General features: G+C 39.7%; 2 protein-coding genes across 2 annotated transcripts; one reads left to right on the top strand and one right to left on the bottom strand.

The window, feature by feature from the left end:
- Positions 1-1,264: 1,264 nt before the first annotated feature.
- On the top strand, positions 1,265-6,805 carry LOC308076915 (regulator of G-protein signaling 20-like; the record flags this gene model as incomplete). Its single annotated transcript, XM_080417432.1, has 4 exons — positions 1,265-1,431; positions 4,175-4,264; positions 4,452-4,686; positions 6,617-6,805. The coding sequence occupies 4 exons, from the start codon at positions 1,265-1,267 to the stop codon at positions 6,803-6,805; spliced, it is 681 nt and encodes a 226-aa protein (XP_080273558.1).
- A 1,338-nt stretch (positions 6,806-8,143) lies between these two features.
- On the bottom strand, positions 8,144-13,661 carry lypla1 (lysophospholipase 1). The gene is made up of 10 exons (XM_080417661.1): positions 13,631-13,661; positions 13,302-13,379; positions 12,511-12,542; positions 12,356-12,421; positions 11,515-11,562; positions 11,359-11,429; positions 11,168-11,241; positions 10,384-10,485; positions 10,012-10,188; positions 8,144-9,009 (listed from the first exon to the last, which is right to left on the bottom strand). The coding sequence occupies exons 2-10, from the start codon at positions 13,368-13,370 to the stop codon at positions 8,947-8,949; spliced, it is 702 nt and encodes a 233-aa protein (XP_080273787.1). The 5' UTR covers positions 13,371-13,379; positions 13,631-13,661; the 3' UTR covers positions 8,144-8,946.
- Positions 13,662-13,899: the final 238 nt, after the last annotated feature.

The raw sequence follows: 13,899 nt of genomic DNA, 5'->3' as shown, positions 1-13,899 counted from the left end.
TGTAAATGATGAACTGTCTTCACTTTACTATAGGGCACATAATAACATGTACTAAGGATTTATAGATACTTTAGGAATGTTTTACAAAGCATATGTTAAACATGAACAAACACATTAACAGACAGTTGTAAATGATGAACTGTCTTCACTTTACTATAGGGCACATAATAACATGTACTAAGGATTTATAGATACTTTAGGAATGTTTAACAAAGCATATGTTAAACATGAACAAGCTACCAATAGCTTGTATATATTATGTAAAATCAGTTACAAATGATTTAATAATCATTTACAGATGTATTATACATGGCTCATTCATGAATAGTTTACTACTTACTAATACCTTTATAGATGATCTGTAACCGTAGTTATAAATGCTTTAGTAATCATTTACGAATGTCAATAAACAGGTTGTTAATGATTTGTTAATAGTCTACAAACTGCTTATAAACGTTTATAAATGCTTTAGAATGGGTCGTTACAAATTATTTAATAATCATTTACAAATGTATTTAAATGGCTTATTCATGAATAGTTAACTACTTACTAATACTTTATAAATGATTTGTAACTGTAGTTATAAAGGTTTTAGTAATCATTTACAAATGTCAACAAACAGGTTGTTAATGATTTGTTAATAGTCTACAAACTGCTTATAAACGTTTATAAATGCTTTATAACGGGTCATTATTGTAAAGTGCTACCGAAATACTTTCTTTCACATCAGGATGTAATGATTATTATTAGACTCAATAAGAGAGTACTTAGTTTGAATGAATGTAGAATTATGTGCAGGATGTAATTTGTACATATTTAATTTTAAAATAAAAAACCTCTCTCTCACACTTATGCCAGTGTGCCAGTGATCACCCTCTCCTGTGCCAATGTTGACACCCCTTAAGGTTGCCTACCCCTGCACTATAGCAATGGTTCTCAACTTTTTCAGGCCGCGACCCCCAAAATAATCATATTTTAACTGGGGACCCCCTATAATAATCATATTTGAACTGGGGACCCCCCAAAATAATCATATTTGCCTCCTTCTTTGACAATTTAGCCAATGTTTCATCATTTCATTGTATAGGTTGTTGATTAGCTACTTTTGATGCAGTAATGGTCTTTTTTCTTAAATTGTCACTTCGCTGTCATCTGGGGACCCCACCCCAAAATCAGGGGGTCCCCACCCACAGGTTGAGAACCACTGCACTATAGGACAAACACTCCCTGTATAACATCATTCTGTCTTGTCTCTTTTCAGTCCATGGGTTCAGAACGTATTGAGATGCGTAAGAGACAGTTGCAGTTGCACCACGACACAGCTGCCAGAATCATCCAATTACACCCAACCTTAACAATGGGGAACACCCCCACCAATGGCTCAAACAACGCCTGCTGCTTCTGTTGGTGCTGCTGCTGTAGCTGTTCCTGGTAAGTGTAAGACCCCCCCCCCTGGTCTGTGGTTCTCGAACATTTGCATGTCAAGGTTCCCCAAATTGAATATGTATTTGGCCACGAACCCCCATCTGAAAAGATTTCGAGCCAGGGATGGCACGAAAAAAAAGTAAAAAAAAAAGTTCAAAGGTCTTCACCCCTGGATCTTTAAGAAGCACTCGGCTGGCCTTTGTTCTTTAAATGTTCAAAGGTATTCAAAATCAATGCAACACAATGTTTCAAGATTTGTCAAAATGTTTAAAAAATAGCCGAAGTATAACCGAAGTGGTTAAACAGATTTTTACTGGACCGCCACGTCCAAGTCCCCATGTTTTTGTCACTGTTTATTTGCACATATTTTAAATGTGTCCTCTGCATTTACCCATCCTATAACAACTAGGAGCAGTGAGCAGCCATATGGCACTCAGGGAGCAATTAGGGGTTACTTAAGAGTGTGTCTCAGGGACACACATTGACTCATTGCTGTCCTGGCCTGGCCTGGAATCGAACTTGGGACAAGCAGGGCCTCAGGCTTCCCAGGCGGGCTATGTGGTACAGTCACAGCTTAGTGCTGAGCTATTGGTCATAGATCTGTACTCTTCATAGCATGGAAAATAAAGATGATAAACGTATCACACTGAATACAAAATTCAGTGTGATACGTTGTCATGGGGCAGCAGACTTCCATGCAGTTCTCTCGATCCTGCCCTCTGCTACCCACACATGACAAGAAGAGAACAGTATCCGCCGCCCACACGATGTTTCATCATGGTTTGCCTGGGGGAGGAAGGAGGATATGGTTGCTCCTTCTCTCTTGCTGGTCTCTTAGGACAGACAACCTGTTGTGTGCAGAGTTGTGGCCATGTTAATTCACTCCGCTGGGGATGACAGAGGATGATTACACTGTTCTGTCCTCCACATCTATCTCAATTAACTTTGGCTAATTGCTGCACGGCTACAGCAGCCGTATTCCCAAGATGTATAATTGGTCACAGCAACTGCTGCTCACCTGGTGCATTATTAGCCTACGCTAATTAAGAACGCTACTTCAGGTGTGCAGAACATTTCAATTATATAACGTTGCTGTCGGCCGAAACCTCTTATCTACATATTCTAACTTTTGAGTTTTTTCGTAAATTAACGGTCTGATGATCACACTACAGCGTCACACAAAGAGCTTGTCGATCTGCTACTTTTGCTATTTTTTTATTTGAATTCTGAAAAGTAACAGTTTTGGACCCGACAGAGACGATATACAGCCATGTATCAAAGTTTGCGCAGGCTGCAAACAAAATGGATGCATTTATTGTTCTCCATTACACATACTGTACATGTTTTTGATCAGGTGGCAGAGAAATCACAATGGCAAGTCATGTGGCACTTGAACGTGCACGTATACACTCCTACTGTAATCCCTAAATGGTCTAAAAACTCCCACAATTAACCTGTTAGAACCCTAGATGTCTAAGTCTAAGTTCATATTCATGTTTAACGTTATACATATCGATGACGGTGGCTGCGAACACGCCAGTAGTCTCGCGTAGCCAGACAACTACGCCACAATCTCTGAATGCTATATTAGAGTCTGGAACTACACCTCCTGGAAGCCGAGACGGACGCTGTCATCTGTTAGTCATTTCCGTTCACAAAAATATATTTCAAATATAAAAAAAATATATTTATCAATTTCCACTTCTGCTAAGCAGCAAGCTATATATGCTTTGACTAATTAGGTAGGTAGGTAGGTAGGTAGGTAGGTAGGTACTTTATTCATCCCGAGGGGAAATTAAGCATCCGCTTTTCTGTGCTTTCGTTAACACGGAAGCATTTGAAAATTGTGTGAGTCAACAGTCTGGCTCGAGAGACTAACACAACAGTCAAAACAATAGTTGAGGAGCTAGTAAACGATAAACAATAATATTTTGTGGTGCAGTAGTGGCATATTGAACAGAAATAAATGGTAGTGGGTTCAATTGTTTCATGCAGTAAATATATTTACACTATAGAGTTGGCTCAGAGCCAAGTCTTTGAGGAAATGGAAAAAATGGCGGGACTTTAAAGGGATGTCAACAAGCAAACCAGTGCTGTCACAGCCATTGGAGGACGAGAGGGGAATGAGAAAAACAATAGCGTATACTGAAGTCCTGACGTCACTCCCACTACCCCTGGGTCACAGAGTAATTTTTTGTATTGTAATTCCCATAGGCAAATCTTAGATCGCGTCATATAAGAACTGTGTTTCAAAAATAAACAAACCATCCCTGGAAATGTTGGCAGGTATGTCACTCTATGTCGTTAATGATATTGAGTTACATTTGATAACGTCTGTGTTTGGAGAAAAAAAAAAAGGATAAATGAGCACCTTTTCACCGTCAGTTGGTGCTTCATACTATCTATATGAGTAAAATCGCCAGGGTGATTTGTTTGCATCAAAATGTACTTAAAGTATCAAAAGTAAAAGTCATTATGCAGAATGTTATCACATAAAATGTGTAAAAATGTTTTGAAAACAGCCGATCAACAAGCGCACAAAGCGACGCGTTGTGAGTTTGTAGATCCATATATAGGGCTGAAGTGGTCAATGTATGTTTTGTAATAACAATCAAAATCTACAAATTAACTAGTAACTAGTTTTCAAAGTAAAAGTATTGAAAATTGGAAATACTCCAGTAAAGTAAAAGTACCTCAAAAGTAAATGTACTTAGCTACTTTATAAAAGGCTGTTTTTACACTTTCACAGTTTGACTATTGGCGGCAACAAAGATGAGGCGCTTCAGAAAGGAACGAACTATGAGAGGAGGACTGAGTTGTTCGCTGACTGTGATGACAGGTAACGGCCAAAGCACTGCAAAGTCTCCCAAGTGCTGCTGATCTCTCACAAAGTTTGGTATTGTTGTCAGTAGAATCAATAGCCACGGAATAAAGAAAAACATTTAATCTCATGACTGAACCACTTCTGTGCCAATCTGTGATGACAATAAAGGCTATATGGCTCTCTTTCTGTTTCTCTCTTCAAGCATCATGCCGACACTAGAGGACGCAAACTCCTGGTCCATGTCGTTTGACAGGATAATGAAAAGTGCAGCGGGGCGAAGCTGCTTCAGGCAGTTCCTACGGACAGAGTTCAGTGAGGAGAACATGATGTTCTGGCTGGTCTGCGAGGAGCTAAAAAAGGAGACCAACAAGACTGTGGTGGAGGAGAAGGTTCGTCGGATATACGAGGACTTTGTCTCGATTCTTTCCCCTAAGGAGGTGAGCTTCCATAATGTCACAAGAACATTACACAGGGCTGTTATTGTTTGCCCCTCTTTCTTTGGTTTGCCCTGCCCCCACCCACTATCTGTGTCAGCTGTTGCATACCTCAACAACTGCTGTGTACAAACAACAATCATTCTGCTCATTTGATTCTGTTGAAAGGTCCAAAAAATAAACCCTGCCTGCGCTCGGTTTGTCGTCGTTTCAATCTGCTGCAGCCAGAAACTGAATGGCCTACAAAAACTAAAACTGTAAAACCTTTGGCCCTAAATCGCCTTTTAAAGGCTCTATTATGGATATTCTCAAGGACAAGTGCTGTTGTTCCCTCAGAATTTTAGTCCTGTTCATTTATCTCCGCCAGGCCGGACGGCCCGAAGGCCGTAAATTATGCTCTGCACAAATGCTCTTATGAGTGTCATGTGACATGACTGTCAAAACAAGATTTTCATACTCCATAATCATCTGCCTGTAATTAAATTCACCAAATTGTGGCTCGGCCCTATTTCTTACGAAAATGGCATATCATGGATATCTGCATACCCAATCCATGGACCATAATGGAAACAAGCCCCAACACACAACCCACCCCCCAGGCTTTTTGTGTTATCCTTTTAGCATATATATATATATATATATATATATATATATATATATATATATATATATATATATATATATATCTTTTACTGTACTACTGTACTGTTTCAAACTGCTAATAAAGTATTCAATCAATTAATCAATCAAGATCATCCCTGAATTGGAATTACATGTTGAGGGGTGTCTACAGAATGCACCTCCAAAAGCCCTTTCACTTCTGACCATAGGGCAGTGGTTCCCAAATATTTATCTGTACAACCGAGTCCCCAGTTCAAATATGATTGTTTTTTCGCGGCCTGAAAAGTTTGGGAACCCTTGCCATAGGGGACGCCACAAACCTGAATAGTTGCACCGTCTGTCGTATACAAGCTCCATTTCCCCCCTGCAGCTTCCTCATTTCCCCATAACCTCACAACTGTTATCGCCCTTGGTAGGGAGCCCGGCCGGGCGCAGATCTGCACTCCGAGGAGTGCACTTATCTTTTTTTTTGTGCTATTATTTGGTCTCTACAGTAATGCTTGGTTTACATTTTGTTTTATTGTTTTTATTTATTTGTATTTGATTGTCTTTCCTTTATTTATTTTTTACTGTGTTTTGTGATTTATTATATTGTGTTGTATGTATCTGTTTTGTATCCTGAATGGTGATTTACTTTAGCCCCTATCTCCCCTGTCCTTAAGAAGCCTTTGCCTTTTGGCCACAATTGTAAATAAGAATCTGTTCTGCCTAGTTAAATAAAGGTTAAATAGATGAAAATTGTAGATAAGCAACAATATCCTGTCTTAATTCAACACAAAGACTTCAGAAATACCATAAACTGTATAGCCGTTTACAGAAATACACACATTAGACTTTAAATGTTTCAGTTCATTATCAAGCCCCAAATGGCGACAAATGCAATTTAGAGTGTAACCCATTAAGACGGTCGACCTGAGGCCGATTCTCAAATGCCTTCTAAAGCAGTAGTTCTCAAACTTCTTTGTACCAAGGACACACAAAATTATATGCATTTGGCCACGGACCCCAATCTGAAAATGTTTTGTGTCAGGGACCCCCAGAAGAGAAGATTTGTGTAAAAAGAAATTTTTAAATAATTAAAAGTTCTTTAAAAAATAGCAGATATAGCGCTGTGAGCTTGTACATCTTCTATTTTTGAGAACCACTGTTCTAAACCAATGTTCTAAATCCTCAGAGTTTTCTGAAAAACGTATGCTATATATATATATATATATATATATATATAGCAAAACCTAAAATGACACAGATGCTTTCCGGGTTTTAATGGGATAATGGAGATGTACTGTTTCTTTCTTTGCTTAACCCTTCACAGGTCAGTCTGGACTCGCGCGTCCGAGAGGTGATCAACCACAACATGCTGGAGCCGACGTCGCACACGTTCGACGACGCTCAACAACAGATTTACACACTGATGCAGAGAGACTCGTATCCACGCTACATGAACTCACAGGCGTTTTCAGATCTAATGAAGAAACTGACAGAGCCTCCCCCAGAGCCATAGACGCTCTTTATCACTAGCTCTGGTCCAGAGCGTCAGCGAGTTCTCTCTAACGTCCTGTTAGGAGCGGTACTTTTCCCATGGACTGAAACTTCCACTACCGTGCGAGGTCTCCAACTGTAGTAAAAATAAAGACGACTATTTCGCTACTCATCGCAACAACTGTTTTGTGTTGTTCAAAGACTATTCTCCATGGTGGGAAACGTCTCAGGACCTCACGTTCTCTGTATAATACACATTTTGTCCTCCAGACGGAAAATATTTTATTTACTCTACTGCGCCCTCTACATATCTGGTCAATGGTAATTTATATTGTGAGAGTTATTCTTACTACGGTTGGAGAACTCGCACGGTATTGGAAGTTTCAGTCCATGGGAATTGTACGTTAGAGAGAACTCGCTAACGGTCTGGACCAGAGCTAGTTTATCACCACACTTAGCTTTTTCAAAGGCGCATGCGTCCCAGACACATAAAAAAGGGTTTGTTTCTTTTGCGGTTCAATCTGTGTAGAGAATAGATCGACGGGTAAATGAACAGTACTTGCAAACAATCTTTATTCAGCTGTAGTTACTGTTTATTTACCCATTATTAGCTTAGCAGAAATGCTAGGAGCAAACAAGAACAAATGCTAGGTCCAGCATTAGTTATGTATATACCCTTGTGGTTGATATTGCACTTTTCTACATTGTTTCATGAGGGAATGCATGTATCTGTGAGCACTGCATTTGTGTTTAGGTTTGTGGTCAGCCTCAATGCATATTCAGTTCTTGTAGACAATAGTAGGCTTTATTTTAATATTAACTAAAGAAGGAGGAAAGTGCCTTGGCATTAGATCTTTTACACTCAACACCTTCAGCCATGTCTGAACCGTGTCACTATGAATTCTAAACAATACTGGTGCTTTCAGCTCTTCTCAAAGACAATTTAGTTTTTACAACTAATGGGGCCGATATCTTAAAATAGATCTTGCCTGCGTGTATGAATAATGTGATGTTAGTCATGATATTTAATTTAACAAAAACAGGGATGATTAAACTGATAATAACAAGGCTAAGACCACTGATATATTTGTATATTTCTGATTAATTTGTGTGAAATAGCTTATTTAAATTCTCACAAATTAAATAAAGCACATATGTAACATATGTTGCGTTACTTTTGCTAATGTGTTGCATGAATATTCAAGGAAAGGAAGTACATTTTGTCAGTACCATACAGGTTTTAACTTATATAATATACTGTAGATTCCATACTAAGCAGTATGGATCGTGAAATAATATACCTCTTCAGACTCTGCAAATGCTGAAATATCTGTAAAATACTTTTAACAGCCGACATAACTTAACAACAGGTCATTTATTGTGAGATATCAACATACGTAATAAACCTTTTACTATAGCCCTAGTTTTTCCCAATACAATTGGCTTCCTGCAGGAGATGGCTTTTTCTCAGAAACACACCGCTATACGGATACAGGATAGGTGGTGGGCACTAGGGACATCTGGGCACCTCGATGTAATTGGCTATTTTGTCCAAAATGTTAAAAAAGAAAAAAGTAATGTAAAGTATACATGATGTGAACATGCATGGTACATCATTATCAGACTTAATTGTATCCTTCAACTTCTTGTTTATGCCTCAAAATGACTGGACACACAGGTTTTGTAGCCATTTGTAGCAATTGTAGAAATATTAGACCTTAACTGTCGAATGTTTAAGCATGTTCTAATCATGTATACTTCACTTACTTCACAAATACATTTTCTTAACATTTTATTTGTTTACATTTTGGAAAAAATAGCCAATTTAACACAGAGGTGCCCACTATTCCTTGGTGCCCACCTATCCTGTTACCCAATCAGCAGTGGATGCTAACGTTACTCTAATGTAACACTGACGATTGTGTGGTGCCTCCGGTCTGGATTTACAGTCCTCCTTTCAGTCATGCCTCTTCAGTTGCCAGTCCGTGGCCTGAGATAGCCCTGTGTAGCTCTATTGAGTAGCAGCGAGGTTTATGGACGCAAGTCAGGTAAGGTCGGTCTGTGGTTCCACACTGTAGTAGGTCTGTGGAGCGTCACTGGAGTCGAGGCGTTCTAGAAAGAACTACTGATGGTCCTGTGTTGGTACAGTAGGTGCACAGCAACTCACAGGTTCTCAGTGATGGGGGGAAGCAGTTTTTCTATGAATTTCTTGATATCCAATATTTCCTGGGGGGGTAAAACAGATGTGCATTGCCATGAAACTTTCTGAGCGCTTCCGTGGTCCCTTAAAATCATACTGTATAACTAACATTCATTGAGAAAGTTAGAAAAAGTATTTTTTGTATTGACATAAAACAAAATATATAGGGTTTAAGTGGCTAGGGAATGGTTCAAAAATGTCTATACTGCCTGTCCCTTGACCCTTACAGTATGTTGCCCTTATCCTAGGATTAAAGCACTGACATTCAGGATCTGGTTATCTTGATAAGTCTGAATATGGATAAGGATGATCCTATCCTGAATTGCTTTGAAATACTGGGGCAAAATGTGGCTGGATTGTTTGATCCAGGGTCACAAAATATACAGTAGGATTTCAAAATATGATCTGATCAGATAGGGATTAAACGTTTTGAACTCTTGGGCCTGAGGATGAGCCCTAATCACATGAGTGACCCCATGACCTCGCCATCCTCAATCCAAAATGATCAACTTTGCACACAAGATACCTCACAATCTAATAGGCAGACAGCAGCATGAACTCTACTGTGTTCGGTGACCTAACAGCCTTTCCTCTAGTCTAGCGCCACCCTTAGGCCAAAAGGCAATTTGAAGCTTTTTGAATTATGGTACTTGAGTGTCACTTTAATGTTCTAGCTTTTTGTGTCAATCTTTCAGTGAATAATATAAAATATACCCCTTCCTATTATAGCACTAATAATGATCCACAATTTTCATTATTTGTTTTCACATTTGCAGGGCTCTGAGAATGGCGATGTTAGTTGGTTCACACCACTTAAGCCTGATTTATACTTAGTTGCACACTGGTGTTGCCTGCAGTAAATAGTAGATCGACAAACTCACAACGCGTCAAATTCGTGACAAGTTGTGAGCTTGTAGATATGCTATTTACTGAGCACGACAACGGCGGCAACTAAGTATAAATCAGGCTTTAGGTCTGATTTGGTGTAGCTAACAGGGCTTTATAGACGCTGTCTTGTTTTTACAGACCTCTGGGCAGGCATTATGAGCCAGTCCCCGGTACTTCTTGAAGGAGATGTTTGCCGGATTGATGAGGCTCTTCATCTTTTCGATGGTCTGAGTACCAAAGAAAAGGGGAACCAGGGGGTCGGCGTCTCCGTGGCATTGCAGGAGGTGCATGTCTGTGTTAACACTGTTGGCACAAGCCTGAGAATAGAAAAGATTAGGGATTATCATCATTGGATTATTATAGATTATGCCTTGATCAGGGCAAACCTAACCAGCTACTGTAGGCCTACCGATTTCACAATTCACTAAACTCTCCCTGGTTGGTCTTAAAACATGACTTGTAAAGGGCAACGGGCACGTAACAGGCTGCTTAATCCCCCCCACCCACCGTACCTGTGGGAAGGAGTTTCTTAGAGGGAGCCAGCAGCTCAGACCCACCACGCCTGCCAGCTTCTGGTGAGTGGTCAGAGCCGTGTACAGAGACAACGCTCCACCCTGCAAAGACAAGCAAACGCTTACAAACAGTGGTGGAAAGTAACTAAGTACATTTACTCAAGTACTGTACTGAAGTACATTTTTGACATATTTTTACTTTACTTGAGTATTTCCAATTGTCAGTGCTTTTACTTCTACTGCACTACATTTCAGAGGCAAATATTGTACTTTTACTCCACTGCAATTATCTGAAAACTTTAGTTACTAGTTACTTTGTAGATTTTGATTATATTACAAAACAGACATTAACCACTTCAGTCCTATATACATTTCGGCCATTTGAAAATAGCCGATCTACAAGCTCCTAATGCGTCACAATCCGACGCATTGTGCAATAGTAGAGCTCAAAGAAAAAGAGTAAGTGTGTCTTTGAATCACTAAATTGCCTTTCTTTGCACTCTACTTACGTGGCCAACTGGCCATTTACCCAGTCATTTGTTGACGAGAGTTCATGTCATTTATTTTGATCTCAGACTTGTAAGTCACTCTTGATAAGACTCTTGACAATGACTAGATGGTAAATCTCACAACCTCAGTACACATGAAACAAATGTTAATTTTATATATTTTAAGAAGTTTCTGGGGGGCAGATTATCAAAAATATTTCTTCAAGCATGTGAGTTAAGTCACATAAATTCTTTGCAATGGAAAAACTCTAACCTAATACAATGCAATACATTACCTGTGAGAATCCACCCAGCACTATTCGGTGGGAGGGTATTCCATTCTTCACCTCTTGGTCTATCAAGGCTTTAACTGTGTGAAGAGATGAAGTGCCACTTTTAAATTAGACAAGTTCTGTAATACAACTTGGATGACCAAGTAACCGGCAATCATAAAAATCATGTAGTTCCATAAATCTTACACACATACTGTTCTCTGATGCCTTTTTAATACCAATCTCATCTTCCTCTGCGTTGGAGTCCAGTGAATATATGTCAAACCTGTGAAATATTCAAAACAAAATGTGATTATCCTACTGCAAAACCCTCAACCTAGCAGAAGTTAATCATAAACCAAGGTTCTTACCAGGAAGGCATCTTCATTCTCATGTTCAAGGACACAGGCATAGTTGGACTGCGTAATCCACGGAAGGAAAAGAAAATGACACAATTTGCTGTAACAGCAGATGAGATTTCATTGCAAAACACATAATAATTAGGGTTGGGATCCTTTAGAATTTTAACGATTCCGGTTCCTTAACGGTTCCCTTTAACTATTCCTATAGGGCGTTCCAAATGGACCCTTACGGCATTGGTTCTCAAAGTGGGGTCCAGGGACCCCCAGGGGTCCTTGACGGAGTTCCAGGGGGTACCCAGCTAAATGATAGATTAGGAACCAAATAGACCCTTATGGGTCTGTAACTCTGAGAGTGTACAAATAACGGGTCCATTGGGTTCCATTTGTACACTCTCAGAGTTAACCAACATTGATTTTACAATGTAAATTGGGGTCCCAGAGATAAAAATGCCGTTAAATGGGGGTCTAATGTATGTCAAACAGGGGGTCCAAAATCAAAATGGTTGAGGATCACTGCTATAGAGCTGTAAAAATCTTTTCAAATGGGGGACCGCGCACTAATAAGTGTCAATCTGGGGGTCCTTGACATGAAAAAGTTTGAGAACCACTGCCTTACGGGTCTGTAACTCTGAGAGAGTACAAATGGAACCAAATGGACCCGTGCACTCTCAGAGTTATGGTGGTCCTTGAAATTAAAAAGTTTGAGAACCACCGGTATTGTAATTGTATAGACGTGAAGTCCACATGCCAGCTCTGACAGTGTGATCCTCAATGTTGTTCCTCAGGTTCCGGATCGCAACCCTAATAATAATAATAAAATATAGGGCCTACACCAGTTTCTGATACTTACGCATGTGGACAGATGTATTTCACGTGTGGTAACCTGATGCCGGTGAAAGCCTCTGCCCAGCCATGGCTAGGATTAAACACAATTAAACCAACTTGAAATCATCATGTTTGTGAATGATTTTAAAGAATTCTATGTAAAGATAAGGAGCAACATACCCAGTGTCACCGAGACCATGGAGGAATATCACCTGTATTAGAGAACCGAACAATAATGATAATTAAGGTCAGAATAATCATAATTTTTAAGATTATAAAAAAAAAAAAAAAGTGGTAGTATTCCGTGAGAGGAAAGAGGTAGAGTGAGAGCAGAAGGGAAAGAGATAGAAACAGGTTAAATAAAACAAATTAAGATATGCAAACATACACAGGTAAAGTATGTGATGGTATGTCAGGGCCAGGGTCATCAATATATCCGTACACTACATGGACACAAGTTTTATGTGTCACTCTGTGGCAAGACATGGCCTCGTTTGTGGATTTTTTTTTTTACAATGTTCCTATTTTGATCATAAGACCCAGTTACTGAATGTCAGTCTCCAGGTCTTTATACACTTGTGAAATGAGACATTCTGCACAATGAGTACTTTCTACTTTTTGTACTTTAAGTACATTTTGATGCCAATACTTTTGTACTTTTACTCAAGTCAATTTTGAATTCCGGACTTTTGCTTGTAACAGAGTATTTCTACCTTGTTGTGGTGGGATTAGTACTTTTACTTAAGTAAAAAAGGTGAGTACTTCCAAGTTCCAACACTGCAGCTAAATCAAAATGTGACCACTCTCTCTGTGTGTGTGTGTGTGTGTGTGTGTGTGTGTGTGTGTGTGTGTGTGTGCGCGCGCACGTGTGTGTGTGACTGTGTGTGTGTGTGTGTGTGTGTGTGTGTGTGTGTGTGTGTGTGTGTGTGTGTGTGTGTGTGTGTGTGTGTGTGTGCACGACTGACACTCACCGCTGCAGTGGCTTTCCTGGCGGCAGGCACGATGGCAGGTAGGGGCACTGACATGTTGTTGCCGCACATACAGCTGAGCTGACATGTAAAATAATAACACAATAATGTCAATAATAATGTCACCCAATGTCACACCAAACTGTCACTTTAACTATCGCCCTTGACTTGGTTGGTGAGGCTCTGATTGTTGTTCCATGCCAGGAAAAAAAAGGGATCAAGAATTGAAGGATGAAAGAAAAGCACGCACAGAAAATGAATAAATGACTGTTAATAATGATCTGTCTTTTGGAAGTTGAATTTTGTTGAAATTAAACACATTTTTTTTTTACCCCCACCGGCTCACTAGCACGCAACCGTAGTAACGACTGACACACTTTGTGGGTCTGCCCACGCTTGCGACATGATTGGATGGAGGGTAGTGTTGCCAGGTTTTGAGATTTTGCGAGAGAAATCAGCAACCACTATGAAAACAAGCCCCAAGAGAAGCTACTTCTAGGCCACATGAGCACTTTAAACCTAGTACATTGGCTATTTGAAAATAGCCTATCTTTAATTAATAATGGTAACAGCCTGACAGGATCGGTGGGCACCAAGGAAG

This window comes from Gymnoscopelus braueri (genome assembly GCF_963280865.1).
Source record: "Gymnoscopelus braueri genome assembly, chromosome: 21".
Lineage (NCBI taxonomy): Eukaryota > Metazoa > Chordata > Actinopteri > Myctophiformes > Myctophidae > Gymnoscopelus > Gymnoscopelus braueri.
The sequence above is the reverse complement of the archived record's forward strand: the minus strand, read 5'-3'. Positions and strand labels throughout refer to the sequence as shown.

Bases quoted from the DNA above. Each gene is read 5' to 3' on its own strand.
- lypla1 (XM_080417661.1), bottom strand. From the start codon at position 13,370: ATGTGCGGCAACAACATGTCAGTGCCCCTACCTGCCATCGTGCCTGCC. The intron at 12,543-13,301 runs GTGAGTGTCAGT...TCTCTAATACAG, and splicing joins CCAGGAAAGCCACTGCAGCG to GTGATATTCCTCCATGGTCT. The intron at 10,486-11,167 runs GTAATGTATTGC...TTGTCTTTGCAG, and splicing joins TGCTGGGTGGATTCTCACAG to GGTGGAGCGTTGTCTCTGTA.